Source organism: Danio rerio, chromosome 13, assembly GCF_052040795.2.
Source record: "Danio rerio strain M-AB ecotype USA chromosome 13, GRCz13ab, whole genome shotgun sequence".
Classification (NCBI taxonomy): Eukaryota; Metazoa; Chordata; class Actinopteri; order Cypriniformes; family Danionidae; genus Danio; species Danio rerio.
This window is the reverse complement of record NC_141033.1, coordinates 31,970,996-31,984,243: the sequence shown is the minus strand read 5'-3', so window position 1 is coordinate 31,984,243 and position 13,248 is coordinate 31,970,996. Positions and strand designations below refer to the sequence as shown.

The 13,248-nt window shown below is 36.8% G+C and overlaps 2 protein-coding genes across 14 annotated transcripts in view; one reads left to right on the top strand and one right to left on the bottom strand.

The window, feature by feature from the left end:
- lrit1a (leucine-rich repeat, immunoglobulin-like and transmembrane domains 1a) overlaps positions 1-13,248 on the bottom strand; it is a 61,826-nt gene that overhangs the window by 32,484 nt on the left and 16,094 nt on the right. The gene's annotated exons all lie outside the window — the stretch shown is intronic.
- On the top strand, positions 10,713-13,118 carry slc18a3a (solute carrier family 18 member 3a). Its single transcript, NM_001077550.1, is given in 1 exon segment — positions 10,713-13,118. A coding segment is annotated over 1 exon segment (1,542 nt). The 5' UTR covers positions 10,713-11,027; the 3' UTR covers positions 12,570-13,118.

Below are 13,248 nucleotides of genomic sequence, written 5' to 3'. Positions count from 1 at the left end.
GAGCGCCAAAAAAAAAGGGGAAATATGACACTGTTACGTTTTGCTTCCACATCAGGTCATCTACGGCAGGGGTTCTGTAACTTTTTAGCCTGCGACCCCTAAAATAACAACTCTAGTTACTTGTGACCCCCATTATGCTCAAAGGTGGTTATAAACACAAATATTGCACACAATAGTGCACACACACCATTCAGAACTATTTACAACATGAGCACATTGACAACACAAAAAAGTGTGACAGTCTAACAACCATATAATTTTTTTATAATCATTTAATTCTTTTTTTTTTTTTTTATTGAATATAACCCTCACTTAATGAGAATGGTGGGCACCATGTTTGCAGCACAAGACTATTCTTGGTAGAATTTTAATGACCGCCACTTGGAAATCCTCCATGTTTAGTCCTGGCGTTTATTGTTAATGTATGTGAGTGCCATAAAGGTGTCGAAGTTTATCATTGTGCCGTAAAATCAATCTTCTGCAACTAACAACCGTTTCTGTGACATTAATCTAGCAAAATAACATCAGGGGTTGCAATCCAATGGACAAAAAAAGAAAGGCTGTAGGCTTTTTATTTGCATGTTTTTTTTATAATATGTAACTGTTAAATATTAAATATATATTAAATATATTATAAGTTTTATAGTATAAAATAGTATAGTATAAAAAAAACTATTTTCATCTTCTGTTATAGATAAAATATGGTAATTCTAATAGTTTAATAACATATATGAGAATTTTGAAAATCACTCATTTGCAAAAATCCCTTTTTTTTCAGTGTCGTAGCCTAAACACAGATGCACAATATTATGTGGAAAACATTAGCAGACAAAGTCATTGTTACCATTTTATTAGCACATATAAAGTGATTTTGGAGCTTTGTATGATTACAGCTGAACCACTTAAGTCACTGGGAAGGTTTTGACAATAGTTTTGGTTTCAATTATAAATTTTGAACATCTCAAGTCGTGACCATTGCTGAATATGGAGGATGAGAGAGCTCTCAGATTTCATCTAAAATATCTTAATTTATGTTTCGAAGTTGAACGAAAGACTCAGGGGATTAAAACGACATGAAAGTATTTAATAACAACATTTTAATTTTTGGGTGAACTAAACCTTTAAAAAACCTCCCAAAACTTTTGACACACTGCATATCAACATAAAATCCAAGCAGAGATGTTTTAAAGTCGACAACTGAAATAATAAATCACATATGTAATGTTATGCTGAGATGCAAACATTGTGATTGCTAGTGAATTTCTTACATGCGACACATTGCTCTGGCAGTCAGTCTGAGCCCCTGCTCTTCAATCTAGAGTAATCAGTCGAGCTTATGATCAGATGTCCGACGGTTCGAGAGCAGGGTGCAAGGTCAGAGCGGCTGCCAGAAGCCATGTATTTTTATTTGATTAAAAAACATTTGAAGCAGATTATGCAATCATTGCGCACATGTGCATGAGATGCAGCCTGGCATATCAACAGAATTGTCAGCTCATGCTGGCAGTTTTTACAAATAGAGATACTCAACACAACATCCGTGAACAGATGATGAAAAAAACAAGGTGCATTTAATGCAAAATATTAAAAAACTGAGTATTTGTGTGTTTAGAAATATGAAATACATGGATGAACAATTAACAGTAGGCATAACACAATCAAAACCATTTTAGTTGTTTTTTTAAGAAAATTGTATTTTAAAGGATTATGGATGCGGTGTAATCTGGATTACTGACGTGTGCGTCATTGCTCTTTAGAGAGCTCTGTGTTCTCAGTCATTTAAAGCACTGAAGTCATTTTAACTATAGCATGGAATAAAAATGCTTTTATTGCCTTCATAACGTTTGTAGGAACATGACCTGACCTGCAATATATGATTATCAGAAATTCAGTTCCTAGAATTAATTATCATTTAAACAACCCACTGTTGTAGTATTTATTAATATTTGAAATGAGCTTTTGATTTTATGTTTTCACTTGGGGAAGGGATAGTTTAAAAGTTTATAGTTAATTTAGTTCAGTTTTTAAAACTGAAAATACAGCCATCATTTACTCGCCATCATTCATTTGTCACAAACAAACTGGAGCTTCTTGCAACATAAAAGATAATATTTTGAAAAATGACAGAAACCAACCATTGACTTCCATAGTATTTGCTTTTCCTACTATGGATGTCAATGGTTACCAGTTACTAACATTTTAAAAATATTGTTATTTAATTTCAAGAGGGAAAAAAAATGTTGTAAAACCACTCGAGGGCGAGTAAATGGTGAGCATATTTTCATTTTTTTTGGGGGGGTAACTACTGAATCACTTTTCCAGTAATTTTGTTACCATGCAGGACTTATTATACTGTAGTTAACGTAAACTTAAACATAAAACACAGACAAAAATGCTGCTTAAAATAAAACTAATGTTAACTTAATTTAAAGCATACAAACCTCATATTTTCATTTAAATAAGATTTTACAAATACAAAAAAACACAAAAATGTTTGCTTTAAATAAAAATTAAAATCATAAAAAATTAAAAGCAATTTGCCTAAATTACTCAAATAAACGAAAAAAATACCCAGATTTGTTTATTATATCAGTTTTTTTTGTTTGTTAGTTTCTTTTTGTTTTGTTGTTGTTTTTACAAAACATTCATTTATTCACATTCTGTACGTTTTTGTTCCTAAACTCAAAAAACTTTAAATTTTATGAATTTTTAGTAAATCACAACATACATCACTGATAATGAAAAATGATCTACAGTACAATTTGTTTACAGTAGAGTACAATTAACAGTTTACAGTTATACTCATACAAATAATACTTTCATTCGCATAATTACAAGTATTATAAAAAAGGAAAAAAAGATTTGTGATTTTGGATATGTACTAAGTGAAATTGCCGACATAGGCTCATTCTGAAAACGTAACCCTATATACATTTCTGGACATCACGAATTATGTAGCCAGAAGCTACATTTAGCTGCATTTCATTTTTAACGGTGCTTTCACACCTAGACTTTTGTTTCGGAACCTGTCTCGTTTGCCCAGTTAGCGTGGTTCATTTGGCATATGTGAAACCACCAATCGCAATTGGATCCGCGCCAAAACAATCGCTCCGAGATCGCTTGAATGAGGTGGTCTCGGCTCGATTGGAACGAATTTTGGAGCAGATCGATTGTAGTGAGAAAGCGATACGATCCGAGCCCAGTTATATCACAGTGTTTTATGGATAAGCAATAGGCATACAGCTATATGAAGAGAGATCTATGAGTAGGGCGGGAGGATATTCCAGACATCCCAAGTCTCCCGGAAGTTTCGGGAGTCTCCCGCAAATGCACAGAGACTCCAGGATGCCCAATAACGAGTGATAAGCTCCCGGTAAAAAAATAAAACTAACAAGTAAATAACAGGGTGAGAATGTGGTAAAATCTGAAAACATGGTAAAACTCATGGGGCTTTTCTTTTTTTGGATTGGTTTTCCAAACATTGTTGGTTGAGTTTAAGGAAGTGGGTGGGCGCTGGCCATTCAGTGCTTTTTAAAACACTATTGGTTGGGTTTAGGAAAGAGGGAGGGTAGGGGGATCGATCAGTTGGTCAGTCATTAAATCAGTCAGTTGACAGCTGCCTCATGTAAATCCACCAGAACAGCAAGCGCGATTGGCCCTCACGGAAGAATTTTGAGATCTCAAAAGCGTACACAGCGGCCACTGGTGGGTTCGCGAAAAAAAAACTGCAAAAAGATAAATAACTTAATAAACGCAACTCCTAGGATGCATGGGCGTTGCTAGGCCTATATTAGGGAGGCTGTAGCCCCTCTATATTTCTACTTAATCCCCCTAAAACTTAAGCAAATAGCTTATAAACTGTACACTAAATTATTGCCTCAGTCCCTTTTAAATTTAATAAGAAAACGGCGGCAGAATTCAGCTCCTCTCCGTATTTTGTTTTTCAGTTGATCAGCAAACTACAGCAGTGTATATATAGCAGTGTATATATATATATAAAATCAATTTTTTTTACCTTATAAGGAGCTGAGCTCCTCTAAAATAAAAAAAAACATAAAATCGCCCTTCCTGCATGGGACATAATTCGCCACCTCCAGAAATGAATATAGGGCTACGTTTTCAGAACGAGGACTTAGTTTCTTAATCATTTGATTATAATAAACAGTCAGAATGGGAAGTAAACACTGAACAACAGAAGATTCCTATGCACAGCTACTCAAAAACAGAAGAAAAAGATTCACTTACTCTTTTTTTTTTTAGGCCCCCAGACTAGTAACAAGACTTTAAAATGTGAATCAGCCCATTCATGTTTGCTGCTGGTTAACTTGAACAGAAACAGTGAGCTGATGATGAAGTGTAGCCATTTCTCAGCTTGGGTTATTTATATTATTATTTTTCTACAAGTGACAAGTTTGGCTGCAGTCTGAGCTGTTCTCCATTAATGAAATTGTATTTTCTCAACCAGGTTAGCTTAATCCTTCTGTTTATGATTCACTGAGTCAGGCACACGGATTAAATGTCTAATCATTCTGTTCCTGCATATTTCAGTTTCACATGTTCATGTTTATCAGGTTTGGTATGACAAGAAGACAACAGTCTGATGCCAAACTGTACCGTCATAGCCCGAAGATAAACACTAATAAATGCTGCCAAAGCCAAAGAATTACACTTCCAAATTCTGCTTCCATGTGGAATCAAATTTTAAAAACATCATGCACAAATGAAATTCGCTGAAAGCCTGTCAGGCAAATAAAAATGAAATGTGGAACAAGATTTACTCAAGAAGCCATTGTAACTTGTGAATATTGTTCCAGATTTAGAGTGATTTTTAAAAATAAAATAAAAACAATTAATAGGGTTGAGATCATTTTTGTCAACAGAATAAAAATGGAAGCTCTAACGGCTCAGTATACTCAACATCAAATAGTTCCAAACTTATATGTATTTTTTTTTCCACCTAAAGACAAAATAAGAAATGTTAAATGTTTTAAACTAGAAATTAATATCCATATGTATGTAGTAGGGGAAATTGTAAGTCAAACGAAGTCTACTAGATTGAAATGTACCATTTCCAGTTTTTGTGACCACACTTTTTTGGAAAACTTTCCATTGATTTATGAGCTCTAAAAAAAAGCCGTTGATTAACCATATCCATATTATTTTCTGTTTATTTACGGTTGTGAATTGCATTATGGGATGCTGATCTCTGCTCTGTCAACTTCTGATGTTGAAAATTCATCTGTACAGTTTAACAAAGTGACTTTTGTTGACATTTAAATAGTTTGACGTATTATAATCCGTAATTTTTGAGTCAATTCTTATTTTGAAACAGCTGAAACAAAACAATTATTGAGATTTTGTTTGGACAACTTCATTTTTAATGTTTAATACACTAAGATTTGTTAAATCTGTAAAGGTAACTTAAATAATTTGTGTGAAACCCAGCATTTTTTCACAGTGTACTTGCAGTTTATCACAAGGTCTTTGTAACTGATCCAGATAATATATAACTTAAACTATTAAAAATGTTTGAAAGTCACTTTTTTGAACCTTTCAAGGTTAAAAGTTGTCGGACAAAAGCTCATGGTCTCATAATGTAATTCAAAAGCATTAATTAATGGAGAAAAATAAAAACATGAATCACAAAATTGGGAAAACTGTTAGTTTACGGATATTTTTTACAGTGTGGTTTTGCCTGATTATAGCAAAATACAGAGAATTTGATAAAAGATGTCCAAATTCCATTCTCAGCCATAAAAAAAATAATAATAAGTTTTGATACAGTTGAAGACAAAATTATTAGCCCCCCTGTTTATTTTTTCTCAAATTTCTGTTTAACGGAGAGAAGAATTTTACAACACATTTCTAAAATTAATAGTTTTATAACTCATTTCTAATAACTGATTAATTTTATCTTTGCCATGATGACAGTAAATAATATTTTTACTGGATATTTCTCAAGACACTTCTATACAGCTTAAACTGACATTTAAAGGCTTAACTAGGTTAATTAGGTTAACTGATCGGGTTAGGGTAATTAGGCAAGTTATTATATAATGATGGTTTGTTCTGTAGACTATTGAAAAAAAAAATAGCTTAAAGGGGCTAATAATTTTAAGCTTAAAATGGTTTTAAAAAAAAAATTATCATCAAACATTTTATCAGATATACTATGAAAATTTCCCTGTTGATATTAAACCTATATTTTAATCTAAATATATATAAAAAAAAATCAAAGGGGGTTTAATAATTCTGATTTCAGCTGTAGATTTACAGCTTGTCAAATTTACAAAATTTCTATATGAAAGATAATTCACTCAATCTATTCTTGCCTATTCCCACAAATATACCTGTGTAACATAAGATTAATTTTGTGGTTCTAAGTTACATATATTTATTTAAAAAAAAAAAGGGGGGTTTGGAACAAGAAAGAAAAAAAGAAAGAAAAAAGAATCCAGTGAGCAGTAAAAGGAGGGATTGGGAAAATGACGTATACGCTTCATGACAAGCTGGTGCCAGGAATTAAAACCATATTATTTCCAGTGAATGAATAGACTGCAAAGAGTATCGAGAGAGAGAGAGAGAGAGAGAGAGAGAGAGAGAGAGAGAGAGAGAGAGAGAGTGAGAGAGAGAGTGAGAGAGAGAGAGAGAGAGAGAGAGAGAGAGAGAGAGAGAGTGAGAGAGAGAGAGAGAGAGAGAGAGAGAGAGAGAGAGAGAGAGAGAGAGGATTAGCCGAGAAAAAGAGAGCGACAGGAAGACAGAATGAACAAATAAAAACAACAGCTCACTGGGGAAAACAGATGATTTGAATGCGTATTATGTAGTGCACTACATGCCAAGGAAAAATGCACCACATCCTCTAATGCTAAATTCCATTATTTTATTGCATTAATGACTCTATTTACATGTACTAACTACATTATATGTTTATTAGTTTTGTGTAATTATGCATAAAGAACTGTAGTTATTATATTAACTGTACTATAGTAACTACATTGGACGTGTAACAAAGACACCTTAAAACTAAATGTTACCAAAAAAGTGCTTTATATATATATATATATATATATATATATATATATATATATATATATATATATATATATATATGAGCAATATTAAGTATCAGCCAATCAGATTCAAGAACCAGACAGAACTGTTGTATGAGCATAATGACATGAGTAGCAGTGGGATATGGTTGTAAATCGGTACTGGTGGGGGCCGTGCATTGGATTGAGGCTGTAGACCAAGTGCCTGAGTGTCCCACCAGTGATGATATACTGCCACATCGCACTCAGGGGTGGATTTAATCAATCAGCAAAGCAGCCGCTTAGGGCCTCAGGAAATTTGGGGGCCCCCAATTAATACCTAGAACTAGAAGTATACATTATACAGATAGCATTGTTGTTTTATCACACACATTTAGAAATAAAGGTACGCGAGCTGTCACTGGGGTGGTAACTTTTCGAAAGGTACAAATTTCCATATTAATACCTCAAAGGTACATATTAGTACCTAAAAAGTACAAAAGTGTTCCTCATAAAATTTTAGGAACTATTATATACTTTTGAGGTACCAATATGGACCCTTTAGGTTCAAATGTGTACCTTTTCAAAAGGAACCACCCCAGTGACAGCTCGTGTACCTTTATTTCTGAGAGTGTATTTTGTATGGTGAAGATCTAACAAATGAAATTGTAACGCAATTATAACATCCATGCAAATTTGTCTCTAACCATCATAGAGCAGTACAGCAGTCAAGTCATGTAAAGATTGAGTATTAAAAACAGTTTATTATTTTCGATTAATTAATTCATTTATTTTCTTGTTGGCTTTGTCCCTTTATTAATCCGGGGTCGCCACAGCAGAATGAACCACCAACTTATCCAGCACATTTTTATGCAGCGGATGCCCTTCCAGCCACAACCCATCTCTGGGAACATCCACACACACATTCAGACACACACTCATACACTACGGACAATTTAGCCTACCCAATTCACCTGTACCGCATGTCTTTGGACTGTGGGGGAAACCGGAGCACCCGGAGGAAACCCACGCGAACGCAGGGAGAACATGCAAACTCCACACAGAAATGCCAACTGAGCTGAGGATCAAACCAGCAACCCAGCGACCTTCTTGCTGTGAGGCAACTGCACTACCTACTGCGCCACTGCTTCGCTCATTTTCGGTTAATTCATTTTTTTTAATTGTGAATTCATTTTAAGAAAACAAATCACTTAAAATGTAGAGATTTTATTAAGATAAATCATGAAAAGGAAGATTCAGTCATAAAAGAGAAAACAAAATGCATTATAGGACTGTTTGGCCTTATGGCCGGAACTGCTTAGGGCCCCCAAATCTCTAAATTCGCCACTGATCACACTGCTACAGGTGTTGCTTTTATTCAACAGTTCCATGGCAAAATCATCTATATAAAAAAAGAAATTTAAACACGGAGAGTCTCAAATATCCTTTTGTACAAGGAACTACTTTATTCAAATACTATAGCCCTAAATTTACATTGGTGATGAATAGTTCTGACATCAGCTGCAGATGTGAATGAATGGCGGAAAAGAGTAGTTACTCAAACAAAAAGATTTTTAGACTCTCAGTGTTCGATTTCCTTTTTTTATATATGTGATTATGTAATCAAATTGTTGTATGAACGCAATATCACACTCGTATGGCTGCATATCGTCACTGGTTGAACACTAAGGCACTCGGTCTGCAGCCAGGAGCCAATGCATCCTCCCAACAGTGCCGGTATACAGCCATATCGCACAGCTACGAGTGTGATATTGCTCATATTTAGTTAACAGAGTTAATTTTATTTATAGGAACCGAAATAAGATGAACTAACAATTAAAAGCAGTATATTTACTAACTAATAGTATAGATAATTATTGTGACAGGTGTACTCATTTTTTTAATTAATGCATTATTTACTACAACTTTAAGTTTTCTATTTTTAGGAAACCTACCTGATATCACAAACATATCATACTTGCTTTATAAATGCAGAAGGGTTTGGCAATATTCATGTATCATCACCCTTATTCTTTCTACAAGAGTAACAGCTCTTTGCTATTTTTCATATTTTGTTTCACAATACTGTCAGACGTTTCGGTAACTTGGCTTAAAAAAACAAACTGTACCACAAACCATCGACCAGTAAAACTGAGTCTGTTGTAAGGATAAAGAGCATTAACACGTTCATACACATATTTAATGTGCAGTATGCCAAACAAACCCCTAGATGCCGCCAACACACAATTATTGCTCTTCAGGAGCCAGAAAAGCGCAAAACTGAGTTCACTGTCAGCTCTGTACAGCAGGTGGCGATACATTATTGCTAAAATCACTGATCACAACTTGCGTTAACAAGAGCACACATTAGCATCCCTGTCAGTCAACAGCAAGAAAACAAATCTTTAAAAATGACAAAGCTTATTCCTGTCACTGCTACCTTGAATGCTTGAAGACAAATCTCCCGTTTACGGCCGATCAATCTCTGCTTTAAAGGATTTGGAGCTGTCCAGCGCGCGGTGGTGCTGAAATTCAATAAGCGCCACTGATTACCACACCATGGTTTTAACACAATAAATATAACATTAAGTGAAGCAAATTATTGCTACTCTATAAATAAAATGCTAATTATAATATATACTAAAATATATGCTATCCTGTAATGATATTTAAGATGTTGCACATTAAAAAAACGCATTTTAAAAATGCGTTTATACACAACTAAATGGATAGTTCACCCAAAAAGGAACATTTACTCACCCTCAAATGGTTCTAAACTTTATAAAAGTTTCTTTATTCTGCTAGATACTAAAAGGTTATTTTGGATAAAAAAAAAGCTGAAACCTGTAACCACAGACTTCTTTAGTAGGAAAAACAATAATGAATGTCAATGGTTACAGGCTTTCAGCTTTTTTAAAGTATGAAGGTTTTTAAAGTGAAGAGAGGGGCAATGATGAAAGAAAATGTCATTTTTGGGTGAAGTATCCCTTAAAGTATGTAATCTTAATCATAAAAAGCATTTGATAAGACACTAAACTCGTTAATACTTGCGCGGCTTAGTTACTACAATTTAGTTCAAATAAGCACTTATAAAGGTAGATCACGCTGTATGTGGGACACTTTTCTTTTTCTTTTTCTTCCCCCTTTGCTTTCCAACTGAAATCTAAATCATTGTGAAAACACAATCGGAGAATAATACAGCTAACCTATCTGTAAAAATAGTTTTTAGCATAACTGTCCAAAGTGTTTCTTAAAACAAATGATCGCGTATGGCGTTTCAAAACAAACAACGGCAATCAATAAGTTCTCATTCAGCCGGTGAGGTCTTACTGAGCACCACTTGCAGACACCTTCCTCACAGTCAGCATATCTGTCGAGCTCAATGACTTAAGGTTTGTGGTCCTAAGCAGTTACAGAAGCTCGCTCAATATCTGAAAGTTATAAAGCAAGGCTTGGCGTTACTGGGTAGGAGCTTGACGTGTTAAATGAGCATAAAAGACCCAGCTGGTTGGGGGAACCACTTGAGGGGCCAGCAAACAGTGCATCACATCCTTGGGAAAAAAGAGAGGAGTGATTCCAATGGAATCAACATGTAAGCGCATCTGCATTGGGTGGCATCAATAAGAAGACGGCTGAGGGGAAATGATGACACTGCGCTACAGGTGAATTCATCCATTGACGCTCATTCAGGCTCCGCGCGTCCAGCCACAATGACAGCGTGAAGAAGGAGGGAAAGCGAGAAGGCTATTTTTTGACCTGACTGTGAGTTTTTGACCCGAATACGATGAAACAACACTGCGTGGCAGCAGTCGCGAGAGAGGAAATGCACGCGCAAAGAAGGACTGCAAGGTAAAGCAGGAAAAGTTGCTCTGCGCGCCGAGGCTTCACTATTCAGTGAGTGCTGGGCAACCCGGTGCGCGCAGACTTTCTCGGGGAGAGAAGCACAGCGTAGAAGCGAGTTAAGAGCATTTTTCCTGAAGCGACCAAAGTGTGTGGATCATGGCTACGGAGGAATCAGGTGGCTTGGCGCAAACCGCCGCCGTTAAACTTTCGGAGATGGGGGAAAGAACTAAACAGTTAGGAAATGCGATCCAGGACCCCGAGCGACAAAGAAGGATTATTCTAGTCATTGTGTGCGTGGCACTTCTGCTAGACAATATGCTTTACATGGTCATCGTGCCAATTGTGCCCGACTACTTAGCGCACTTAGAGAGCGAATCGGAGCAGGCGCATGTAAAAGGTAATTCCTCAATTAACATCACGCAAAACGAGAACTTTGACCTGCAGATCGGCGTGCTTTTCGCTTCAAAAGCCATTTTGCAGCTCCTTGTCAATCCTTTGACTGGAACTTTCATAGACCGAGTCGGCTACGACATCCCACTTTTAATTGGACTCAGTATCATGTTCGTCTCAACGTGCATTTTTGCCTTCGCCGAGAACTACGCGACCCTGTTCATGGCGCGCAGTCTGCAAGGGCTCGGCTCGGCGTTCGCAGACACTTCAGGAATTGCCATGATCGCGGACAAGTACGCGGAGGAGTCGGAGAGGAGTCGCGCGCTGGGCATTGCCCTCGCCTTCATCTCCTTCGGAAGCCTGGCGGCTCCCCCGTTTGGAGGGGTACTGTATGAGTTCGCGGGCAAACGCTTCCCGTTCATTGCGCTCGCATGTGTGTGTTTGGCAGACGGTATACTATGCCTGACTGTGCTCAAGCCCTTTTCCAGTAGGACTAGAGAGAACATGCCGGTCGGCACCCCAATTTACAAACTAATGATCGACCCGTACATAGCGGTCGTGGCAGGAGCTTTGACCACATGTAACATTCCCCTTGCTTTTCTGGAGCCCACCATCGCAAACTGGATGGAAGAGACCATGAATGCATCCCAATGGCAGATCGGGATCACCTGGCTGCCAGCCTTCTTCCCTCACATATTAGGCGTTTATCTCACTGTCAAGCTGGCAGCAAAGTATCCACACTTGCAGTGGTTTTATGGTGCACTTGGCATGGTCATCATTGGTGCCAGCTCGTGCATTGTGCCGGCTTGCAAAAACTTTGAGCAGCTGATAATCCCCCTGTGTGGCGTTTGCTTCGGCATTGCACTGGTAGACACAGCTTTATTACCCACACTCGCTTTTCTAGTAGACGTCCGCCACGTGTCTGTGTATGGTAGTGTATACGCTATTGCAGACATCTCCTACTGTGTTGCCTACGCGCTGGGCCCGATCGTGGCCGGTAAAATAGTGCACGACCTCGGTTTTGTGCAGCTCAATCTGGGCATGGGTCTGGCGAACGTACTTTACGCACCAGCCCTGCTACTGCTGCGCAACGTGAGCTTAATGAAACCATCCCATTCCGAGAGAAACATGCTACTGGAGGAGGGAGCCACAGGTCTGTACGACACGATTAGAATGGAAGAACGCCAAAGAAAGAAGCACGGCTACAGTTCGTCCGGTAACTGCGTGCCGATCGACGAGAACGGGACATTTGCTGGACAATCAAAGTCATTCTCTGAAGAAGAGACGTCCGAGCCAGAATACATATAGTCTGAGTTGTCTGTCCCTGATACAATCCTGTTTAAAAGAAAACCTCTGCTGAATATAAATGTTTTTCATTCACTCATTTACATGTTACTCATTCTCCCGAGGAAAAACCTGCTGGTGAACGGCTTACAATCATACAATGATTTATTCAATTTACTCAAATGATGAGATCAATATTTTTTTTCCTCCAATACAAAAAAAATGCAAAATATTTATTTAATTGTATAGTATTCCGCTGTATTAAGTTGTATTCAGGGATATAAATATGGTGCAAACATATTAAATATGAAGATGCGTGTGTACGTATTAAATGGGCCTTCGTTCAAGTTATTCCGCCGATTTTGTGCTGTTACAACTAATATGCAAAATGTCACCTGACACCTTCATAGGAAAAAAAAGATGGAACTGGTGTGAATCCTGCCTTCTCAGTGTCTGTTTCGAGTATTAAATGTTTAGGGTGTGTTTCTGGAATGCATTGCTGTATATTACGAATTATAATGGTGTACATATGTGCATATCAAATGTACATAATTAAAGAAAACTGTGAGATGCCTTGTGCGCAATGTGACTTTTTTCCCAAAAACATACACATTCACCTATTTACAATAATAAAAAAATAATTTAATTTACATTATCTCACATACTCACTATGATTAATTATTGACAGTTAAGACAGAAACGA